The sequence below is a fragment of the Coturnix japonica genome, chromosome 9, assembly GCF_054131305.1.
Source record: "Coturnix japonica strain WE chromosome 9, WE-NBRP24, whole genome shotgun sequence".
NCBI classification, from domain to species: domain Eukaryota; kingdom Metazoa; phylum Chordata; class Aves; order Galliformes; family Phasianidae; genus Coturnix; species Coturnix japonica.
In genome coordinates this window covers 21,840,231-21,851,186 of record NC_140671.1, presented here as the reverse complement: position 1 = coordinate 21,851,186, position 10,956 = coordinate 21,840,231, and the positions used below count along the sequence as shown (strand labels likewise).

At 47.5% G+C, this 10,956-nt stretch overlaps 1 protein-coding gene and 1 long non-coding RNA gene across 2 annotated transcripts; both read right to left on the bottom strand.

The window, feature by feature from the left end:
• Positions 1-1,318: 1,318 nt before the first annotated feature.
• On the bottom strand, positions 1,319-3,669 carry LOC146759840 (obscurin-like protein 1). The gene is made up of 3 exons (XM_085509890.1): positions 3,642-3,669; positions 3,016-3,291; positions 1,319-1,614 (listed from the first exon to the last, which is right to left on the bottom strand). Exons 1-3 carry the CDS (start codon positions 3,667-3,669, stop codon positions 1,319-1,321), a joined length of 600 nt encoding a protein of 199 aa, XP_085366016.1.
• A 447-nt stretch (positions 3,670-4,116) lies between these two features.
• LOC146759839 (uncharacterized) lies at positions 4,117-9,564 on the bottom strand. Its single transcript, XR_014931933.1, has 3 exons — positions 9,465-9,564; positions 7,393-7,577; positions 4,117-4,438 (listed from the first exon to the last, which is right to left on the bottom strand). It is a non-coding gene; the product is annotated as an uncharacterized LOC146759839 (long non-coding RNA).
• Positions 9,565-10,956: the final 1,392 nt, after the last annotated feature.

The window sequence follows — 10,956 nt, the reverse complement described above, 5'->3', positions numbered from 1 at the left end:
TGAGATTTCACCCTAAAACCCAGTTCACAACAAGGCTACAAAATCCTGGCTGAGAATTTCTGAATGCTCACCAGTTGTTTCCAGCTCGAAGGTCATCTTCTGGCCAGCAGCCTCGCAGATGTATTCTCCAGCATCTTTCTTCTCCAGCTGCTCCACAACCAGACGCCGTGTTTTGCCCACACATTCCATTCTGAACTTTCTGGAGGAGGCAAGCAGTCTTCCATCCTTGAACCATTTTACTCCAGTTGGATCCTGTGCTACTTCACAGCTGAGGGAGGCACTTGCTGCCAGGGCAGCACTCACCTCTTTCTGCACCTTCTCCTGGTTTATAAACACAGGTTTTGGCTCTGAGGGAAGAAAAGAAAAACAGAAGGACTGAAATGAGACCATCTTGCAGGTTTTTATGTACAGGTTGGAACAGGTTTAGGTTACCACTTGGGCCCAAACTAATAGCCTTCACTAGAGAATATCAGCTCTTCTGTTGAAACAAAGTGTCAAATCTAGGCAAGAAAGAACCTAGGAACTGAAGGAACCAAGAGGGTCCTTGAACACCAGTCCCATGGTTGCAAGTCACTATGCAAACATATTGAACCCAAAAGAACATCTGTCCTGCAGGCAACCAAAACCTGAGTTCCTTTTACTTAAGACCCACTGTGAAACATCAAAACACATAAACATGTGATAGTCAAACCACTGGCTGCCTTTTCATGACCCAGAACAGTACTCCTGGCTTCCTGAACAGACTCCTCATGGCCTCTACCATTGCCACAACTGTGACTGTCAAAGGCACAAAGGAAATATGCTCACCAACGCAGTCCTTTCTTCTTTGTGTGTGATTTGCAGATATCTATCTTACTTTGAGCTCTGGGAATAGTCAGCTCTACCAGGTCTCTTACTGTGAGTAGCAGACTCACCTATCCAGAAGCAGCCTCCAACATAAAGGCATAGTAAAAAGGCAGTGTACTACTAGGAGAAGTTCCTGCTTCTCCTGCCACGAAAGGCTGCACGTAGAACATGCACTCCAGCCTCACTGCACATACTTATCTTAGTCAAATGTTTCGGTGAACAAGAATTACAGTTTGGGATCTCAGGCACAGGAGAGATTTGAATAATATCTTGAACATTGCTTCCATTGTACATATATCAGTAATTATTATTCTACAGACAGACTGAAACAGGTCTTTGTGCCATACTAAAACCAAATACTTGCTACAAACCCAGGCAATCAAGTCTAGGGGAAAAACCTCAGCACAGACTACTGCACCTGGATCACTGTATAATGGAAACTAGATTTTACTTTACTGTTCTCTGCTGTATTTCAGACAACACCTGTCTTACCTGTGACATGAATCTTGAAGGTGAGTTTCTGGCCAGCAGCCTCGCAGCTGTACTCCCCTGCATCTTTCTTCTCCACCTCGCTCACCACCAGCCGACGCTGTTTGCCCTCTGACTCCACCCTGAACTTCTTGCTCCAGGTGATCAGTTTCCCATCCTTGTACCACTTCACCTCCGTCTTCTCCTGGGCCACCTCGCAGCTCAGCGTGGCATTTTCTGTTGGTGCAGCCTTCACCTCCTTCTGCACCTTCTCCTTGTTGATAAAAACATCTTCTGCTTCTGGAATTGAAGGCAAACGGGCACATTTAAGACACGAATCTTTTCTACACAGCCTTCCACAAATGCCCAAATTAGTCTTTGGACTGTACCGTTGAGGACAGCTTTCCCACTCACATTTCCTGACAGTGCTATGAACTGAATGCCAACATCTGAACTATATCAATTGCTAGTGAAGAACTTCCTCCCTGCCAGACCAAAACAGCTTAGATAGCCCTAAACTTGTTTTCATTTCCACCAGTATCATGTTCCAAAATCTTCAAAAATTAAAAAACACCCCTTTCCCCACTGTCCAGCAGCACACCAGCATACGCAGTCATTGAAAAGTCAGTTTCATACAAGGGGACAGGCATTAAATTGTCCAAACAAGCTGACAGCTGTAAGTTGCTTTGCCAGCAAAAGCCAGGTGAGAGTCAAGGTTAAATTTCTGTTTGTGATTAAGTCATAGTGAGGAAATGTATTTTTCTCACCTATTTATTTCTGAAAACAGTTCTAATATCTCCTGAGTTTTCATAGGCAGTAATAAAATGGTTTCCCCTATGGAATCATAGAACGGTTTGGGTATAGAAGGAAGCTTTAAAGATCATCCAGTCCAACCTCTTGCCGTGGTCAGGGACATCATTCACTAAATGAGGCTGCCCAGGGTCCCCATCCAGCCTGGCCTTGGACACTCCAATGATGAGTCACCCACAACCTTCACTGGACAATCTGTTCCAGTGTATCACCACCCTCATCATAAAGAACTTTTCTCATGTCCAAACTGAGTCTACCCTCTTCACTTTTGAAACCATTGCCCCTTCTTATGTTGCTATAGACCCTGGTAAAAAGCCTTTTTCCACTTTCTTATCAGACTCTCCTAATAAATAGAATGCCTGTCCTCCTCCATTTCTGGAAAGAAAAGCACCAGCTTGAAGCCTTTCTATTTTTAAGCATTTCTTTTGTACCTGCTATAGAGAAGAAAACAAAAGAAAATACAGGAAAACCTTTTTAGTTGCAGGTTTCTTTAATTTAATAGAAACCACCAATGCCGCCTTCTAGCATTGTGACCAAATGCTGTCTCTAAGACTATTTAGGAAGAAGCATTTGCAGGGGTGTGCTTGTGCCCTGAAGATATCTTTCATATTCTTTAATTTCCCCTGAAATTATTGACTTCTCATTTTGCTATCATTGCATCTACTTGAGATGCCCAGGGAAATTCCCCAATTATTTCCAGCCTGTCTTAAGCTGAGGCTACCCAAGTCCTAAGTGTTCATAGCTTCAGAAGGCAAACAGAAAGTACACGAATTAAACAGAATTTAAGCACCGTCTACATCACTGAATGCTGGGGTTGAATGTGTCAAACCACTTAACCTTCCCTTCCTTCTTTGTTGGGGGCTTCAGTACAGTCGAAACAATTTCTCTCACCTGTGAAATGAATCTTGAAGGTGAGTTTCTGGCCAGCAGCCTTGCAGCTGTACTCCCCTGCATCTTTCTTCTCCACCTGGCTCACCACCAGCTGACGCTGTTTGCCCTCTGACTCCACCTTGAACATCTTGCTCGAGGTGATCAGTTTCCCCTCCTTGTACCACTTCACCTCCGTCTTCTCCTGGGCCACCTCGCAGCTCAGCGTGGCGTTTTGAGTGAGTACAGCCTTCACCTCCTTTTGTACCTTGTCCTTGTTTGTAAACAGGTCTTCTTTCTCTGCAGGGACATCACAACAGTCACACCGTTTTGCTGTAGTCTGCTGCAGAGCTAACTCCAGTTCCCCGTTTTCACTATACCTGCCCTTCACAGGGAGCATCATGATACCTCATTAAGACAGGAAAATACTTTCCCCTCTATCTTGCCTTGGGAAATGATAGGCATATCATTTCATATCATATCATATCACATCATATCACAAAGCTAAACATTTCGCAGTCTGATAGCAGATTTGGACATGAGATTTAGAACACCTGCATGCACTGCTGAACCTCCTCCCTTCTCTTTTTTTCTTCTCATGTCTCTCTACATTTCCAGTAAATCAGAAGGGAATGGCCCTCTAGAACAGCTTGCCCAAAGAGACTGTGGATGCTCCATCCCTGCAGGCATTCAAGGCCAGGCTCGATGTGGTTCTGGGCAGCCTGGGCTGCTGCTTGGCAACCCTGCACATAGGAAGAAGGGGGTTGGAACTGGATGAGCACTGTGGGGCTTTGCAACCCAGGCCATTTATGAGTCTGATTAGTGGCATTTTCCACCTAATTGTGTCATTCAAATTTTGTAACCAGATCTCTTCAAACACCTCCCCTTTTCTCACTCCTTGCATGCCTGGTGTGCTCTTGCACTGTAACCCTGCAGACACCAGCTGACTACAAGAGCTGCACAAGTTACCCTCCTTGCCTATGGTTTGTTGCAGTAATTCATTCCTGGATGGAAAAGCACATGTAGAATAGTGTTGCTATGACACTAGATGACAAAGAAAGTCCTATAGCCAAAATGTTTTGCACCAGAGAGGCTGTCAGTTGATCCTCCCAATGCAAGACACACAAAATGAAGCGTTCCTTTATCTCTGGGATTCCAAGCATTTTCTCACCTCTGACTTTCACTTGGAATGTTGCTTTGTCATCTTTTGTTTCACAGCTGTAGCTCCCTTGGTCTTTCAGGGTCACATTTTTGACCATGAGCTTGCGGTGCGTCCCCTGGGAGATGATGGTTGTCCTCTGGTCCTGCTTCACCTCTGTTTGATCTTTCTTCCATACGGCAGCTCCGCTTGCAGCTGACACCTCACACACCAGCTCCAGGTCTTCAGAAGGACTGACTGATATTTCTGGAGTCATTTTGGGCTTCTTGACAAAATTAATGGCTCCATCTGAAGAAAAAAAGAGAAAGTGGTTTACATCCTGACTCAGGCTTATTCAGCACAGCATGAAGATACAGTTAGAACTGATTGTAATGTCTCTGCTCATTACATTTGGGTGATCGAGTTTCACCTCTGGAGGTACTCACATACAAACATCTGCTTGATTCTCCTGTGGAAGGAAAGAGTAAGTTCTATGCAGACAGTTCTTATTTCTTCTAATCAATTCTGTATTCTGCACATGTTCTTCTGAAGCTAAAATGAAGGCAGCTAAGTAACGTGTTTGCAATACATGAACAAACCTATTCAACACCTTGTCTCTAAGCTAACAAGCAGCGTTTGATGAGCACATCAGTATTTCATGCCCTTCATTCCATTCACACAGAAACCTGCCTGAGGAGCAAGCTGATGGCTGTCAGCTACAGGCAGACCTAGCTTAGTATTGCAGTTCTTAGAGCAACAACTGTTGCTTTCAGTCACTGAATATACCAAGGCCAATTGCTATGACAGGCACATTTATGGCATCAGTGAACAAATAATGCGTTAAAAATTGTAATAGACAGGAGCCATCTATTCTTTTAAAACTAGGTGACCAAAGAAGAACAGTCCCTCTAGAGTCAAGCTGTTAAGAACTAACAGCATCAATCAATATCACATAGATAGATTACTTCCCTGCCCTAAGACCATCTTGTGACCATTTGGTGCTTCTAATTAAGCCCACTTGATGGCATTTTGTCTGAGCCATGTGACATTTTGTGATAGGAGTTACTGCCAGTGTTCCCTTAACCCAACACCAAAGTAGGAGGTATCCATTCTCAGGGAATCATGCAGGCTTCCTCTGTATCTGATGCTCAGAGACAGCCCCAGAACTTTTTAAATCTTAGCTTAGCTCTCATCCAATAATGTTCATCAAACAGTGCAACTTGTCCTTTGGGGATGCCTTTGTTCTGCATCCACCAGTTCCAACGGAGTCTTCTTGGCTTGTTTTAGATCAGTTTGTCAACAGGTAAAGCCAGGGTCTTTGAATTACAAAGTGAAATTGCAGAATGCATGATTCTCAACCAAACAGAACAGGAGGTGGGATGCAGGGTGAATACCTGAGCCAACACCACCTGCAAGCAATCCTTCAATATCTTAGGAATCTCTAGCCATCCCAAATCCAGTGTTGTGCTTGATCTATCATCTCTGCTGAGTTTTTAGCTAGCTGATGGTGAGCATCATGGTGGTGATGGGTGAGCAGTTGGACTAGAGGGTCTTAATCAACCTTAAGGATCCTGTGATCAGAGGAACGTGAATGTGCTGTTAAAGGTCACAAGAGCTGCACTGCAGCATGAGCATACACAGCGAAAGGCTTTCAGTAGAGCTTCAGTTCATAAATGAGGACTGGGTTATGGAAAATAAACCAGAAAACAGATCTTAACGCCAGGTTCTGTGAATGCAGCCAGCTGAATTTCACAGATATTGAATTTCAATGACAATTTCTTGTGTTATTCTACCCTCCAGCTCCACCCTGAACAGGAACATGTCAGTGACAAGCATTACTCCTCCAGGCTTGACCTGACAGTGCTCTACTTGTACTATGAGCTAATGCCAGGAAGGGCAGGAAAAGAGTTTCATCCACGTGCCTTCTCCTTCCTTAGTAAAACCAGTGTGAAACTGCAGCCACGTCAGGCTGAAGGAGACATCTCAGATGTCCTGCCTGGATGCAGGAGGTCACGTGTCAGAGGATGTCTGGCACGTCAAGTCTCATGGCAGTGCAGTGCATGACAAACTGCAACAACACTTTCCTGTGGGCTCCTTTGGGCACGAGGCCCAGCGGGTGACACACCTCTGGCTGCAGCTCTTCAGAGCCTCCCAGCAGCCACGTGATGCCCATGGGAGAGACACAGCTGACCCGCACAGCAGATGATTTACCAGCTAGCTCTGGTTTACAGCAAGAGAAGATACAAGTGGCGATGCTGAATGGTGAAATACTGCGAGTGTGTGGCAGGGGTATAAGATTGGTGAGCCTGAGGATGTTCAAAGTCAGGCTGGACAGGGCTCAGAGCACCTGATGGAGCTGCGGTGCCCCTGTTCATTGCGGGCGGAGTCCAACTAGCTGACCCTTAAGGGTCTCTTCCCTATCTATGAGATACACGAAAGCTGATTCTGCAGTAACCAAGCTACCAACAGCAGTTGTTTGTCTTACAGCTTGCCAACACAGGTTTTAAAATAACAGCATTGATTACTCTTTTGATAGTCACATTACAGTGCAAAGCACATGGAAACATCCATCAGCGAATTCAATTAATTCTGGGGGCAGACCTGCCAGTATGAAATATTATGCTAACATGACTGAGAGAAGAAAAGCAAAATTAAGACTAGCTGACAAGCCTTGGCAGGAATTCTGCTCTCCATCAATTTAGTCCCATTATTCAATTCTGTTTGGAGCTGTCTCCATGTCTCTCTGGAGTTTGTTCTTTGAGAAGAAGCAATTAAGTAAGCTCTCCAATACCAAAGTGCATACACTACTCTAGGGCTTTGTTGTTTCTCCATGGATCAACAAGGGTGACAAGCCAGCAGAATATGATGAAGAGCCTCATGCATACTCAGTGTAAAAAAAAAAAAGGCAATTGTTGCTGGGAAGAAGGTGCATTTGCATTTGTGTCATCTGCAGAGGGTACTGCAGAAATGGAAAGTCTTCTACTGGAGCAAACAAAGGGCTCTCATTTATTGCAATCAAGGCCCAGCGTGTGGATCTCAGGTTTTACTCCATGTTTTACATAGTTAGCATTTTATATTTGTTCCAGTATGGAACTGTACAGTCATAGAATGGCCTGGGTTGAAAAGGATCCCAAAGATCACAGAATCACACAGAATCACAGAATCCTTCTGCAAAAGAAAACACAAAAGCTACAGGGACTTGGAACTACTTTGTATATCGAGATCAGAAGGAACTGAGAAGTTTTCAAGTACAAAGAACTTACTTTTCCAGATTGCCTTTTCCAGACTGCTGTTCCAGCAGTGACAACAAGCGCAGGCAGCCCGGAGGACATGGCTGACATCGATGATCGGCTGGCATGGATCAGCGAGGATGAGTTTGGGCACAGCACAGCTGGCAAGGGATGCTGGGGTGGCTGCAGCAAGACAAGAGCTCCTCCAGCCTGAAGATCTCCATCACCAGAAGAAAAAGGACAGGGTGAAAGTAAGGAAGACGCGCAGACGAGAAGAGCAGAAAGGGAGATGAGGAGGGAACTTGGTGCGGTGGCAATTCTGGGGGAGAAATTGTACTCTGATAATGTTACACTCTGAAATTCAGTGTTGCAATTTGGAGGAAGGAATTATTGGAGTGGGAATCTGGGGGGCCGTTGTAATACCAGAAGAATTTTACAGAGCAGCAGCCATGCATCAAGAGAAGGGCTTCACAGAGCAGCAGCTGTGGAGGGAGAAACAGCATGAGAACCAAGGACACCTCTAGGAAAAGAATGAGTAGCTCAGGGCTTTCAACGGGGGTTTTAGGGTTGTTATTGCAATAGCTTTCCTTCAATTAGTGTGTGTGGTTTTTAAATGCCCTCGTCTGTCTGCTATAAAAGCATGGCTTTTCGGGCAGTCGATGGACGCAGCCATATTTAACCATACTGCTGTCTGGCTGTTTGTCCTAGCACGCTGACCTTTTGCCTTCAGGTTCGCCAACTACTGTCTCAGGAACCAGAGTTATTAGGCATTATCCAGGTTATCTTGTGCTTCTACTATGTTAATAGATTGGATGTGAATCCAATGGGGTCTGATGTTACAAATGGTGCTGGAATCTGCGGCAATAATCATTGAATGTATTAGTAATGCTCGGTTATGATGCTATTACCTCTCTTATATCCAACTAATTTGGATTTTTCAAATATGACCACGCATCACTTGAGAGGAAGGCGCACGCTCATAGAACTGAATGGGAGAGTTGATTTCATTTTCCAAGCAGGTGTTCCACTTGGGCTCTGTATCACGCACTGGCCATGCGGATATGGAGTACAACTGGAAGAAATCCCTCAGACCCTGAATGCAGGAGAGAATGTGTGGTGGGTGAGAGAGGAAAGGTGCACTTTGAAGCAGGGGACGCCCTGCTGGCACTGCCTGTCGCATCCACCACCAACACGGTTTGCTCTTTATCCTGCTCCACAGCTGCTGCTCTGTCAAGTCCTTCTCTTGATCCATGGCTGCTGCCATTCTTCTTGGATTACAACAGGGGGCTGGGAGGTTTTTGGCAGAGGGAGGGAAGTCGATTGGGGGTGGGAGTTTGAGGGGGTGGGATCAGAAAGGATTGTTAGGATGGGAAATGGTTGGGAATACTGTCATTTCTTGACTGTTTGCTACGTTCAATGATTACATGTCTTTGCCATATTTCTGCCTGCCTGCGGCCGTTCCTTCAGTTACAAAGCCCACCTCCCCAGGCCCCTGGGCCCACCTTCAGGGCAATGTGAAAGGGCAGCAGAAAGGGCAGTGTCCCAGATCTGCCACCACCATTGGACCCATCCCTCCCCTCCTCAGTCAGTTCTGCGTGGGAATGGAGGGATGAGAAAGGGGGATGGACGGGAATTCTGGGAGAGCTGAGTGGCTCAGCCTGGAGTGGAGGAGGCTCACTGCCATCCCAGACACAGCCAACAGTCCCCAGGTGCAGAGAGGACTGAGCCAGGCTGCACCCTGCAGCACCCAGCAGCAGGATCCCAGTCTGAGGCCTGCCTAGGTCGTGTGGCTGCGCTGCAGGCTGAGCTATGGAGAAAGCCCCACTTGGAGATTTCTTCGCTCCCTGAATGTTCCCCCCTTTCTCCATCTTGCTCTGCTCCATCCCCAGCCGCAGCCCGGCATCCCCAACATGTTGCTGTGCTTGCAGAGCTGGACTTGGCCCTTGACCTGTACAGGCCCCTGTCCCCACCTGTCGGATATCCACCTTGCCTTCTCACCCCTCTCTCTAGATCCAGTTCATGCCCCATCTATCTCACCTCCATGTCCCACCTACGTCCTCTCTACGTCTTTTGGTCTCCCCCAAACCACCCTCACGGTGCCTTACCTCCTGGCAGGCTCAGGGAAGGAGCACCCGGTGCCCTGAGCCCACAGGCCCAGCCCTGCACAGCACTGCACACAGCACTGTCATGGCGGCGCCCGGTGCTGCCGCACAGCATCCTGGGAGTGGTAGTTCCTGCGGGGCCTGCAGCTCCCAGCAGGCCCTGCAGCTCCCAGCAGGCCCGGGCGAGGGCAGAGGGGAGCAGTGCTGTCAGCCGGGAGCTCTCCCAGAGAGCCCGATGTTCGGAGCACTTCACACCAGGAACTTTGGACTCGGCTGCTTCTGTCCACAACGTCCCTGAGCTGCTCAGGAAGCACAACTGTCTCACCCTCTGAGAGCTGGGCTGTGCAAAGGAGGCTGCAGTTGCAGGCTCAGCTCTGCCCTGTTCCAGCAATGCACTTCCTTACAACTGGAGCACTGTCACGCTTGCTTCTTGCTTCAACGGAGCAATCGCCCACCGCTTTGCACACCTCTGTGCTCGTGCAAATGGCCACCACCCCATCCCTGCACACACACACACACACACACACACACACACGTACCACCCCATCCCTGCACACACACACACACACACACACACACGTACCACCCCATCCCTGCACACACACACACACACACACACACACGTACCACCCCATCCTTGCACACACACACACACACACACATGTACCACCCCATCCCTGCACACACACACACACACACACACACACGTACCACCCCATCCCTGCACACACACACACACACACACATGTACCACCCCATCCCTGCACACACACACACACACACACACACACGTTCCACCCCATCCCTGCACACACACACACACACACACACACGTTCCACCCCATCCTTGCACACACACACACACACACACACACACACATGTATCACCCCATCCTTGCACACACACACACACATGTACCACCCCATCCCTGCACACACACACACACACACGTACCACCCCATCCCTGCACACACACACACACACACACACACACGTACCACCTCGTCCTTGCACACCCTCCCACATGCGTGCACAAATCTCTGCAGTGCATGGACACACCTGTGCACACCCACGTGTGTGCAGCCCCAGCACTGTCCACAGCTCCGTGCACACTCATTTGTGCATGAAGAGGAACGTCTCAGTGGAAGCGTGGCTGTTCCTCCCCTCTGACGGGGCTGGTGTGGGACAGAAGAGGAAAGCAGAATGCGGCCACATTTTCCTCGTGGCTCCTAGTTCCTGTCTCACCATGGGAAACAAGATGAGCTGTGGAGAGTGTTTATGCAGAATGGCTTTGTGAGAAAGGACATGATGAAACTCCGTTAGTTAAATTGTAAGAGAAGGTACGTGATTGAAGGCACCAGCTGAGGAGAAATCAGGATGTGAAAGACAGGATATGTATCTAAAGACAGAATATGTATCTAGAGGCAAGGACAGCCTAAGGGAAAAACAAGATGTGTAGCAATGTATAGACATAGAAAAAGTAACTATATGGCT

Bases quoted from the DNA above. Each gene is read 5' to 3' on its own strand.
- LOC146759840 (XM_085509890.1), bottom strand. From the start codon at position 3,669: ATGGAGCATCCACAGTCTCTTTGGGCAA. The intron at 3,292-3,641 runs GCTGTTCTAGAG...ATGTCCCTGCAG, and splicing joins TCCACAGTCTCTTTGGGCAA to AGAAAGAAGACCTGTTTACA. The intron at 1,615-3,015 runs GTGAGAGAAATT...CTTCAATTCCAG, and splicing joins CTTCAAGATTCATTTCACAG to AAGCAGAAGATGTTTTTATC.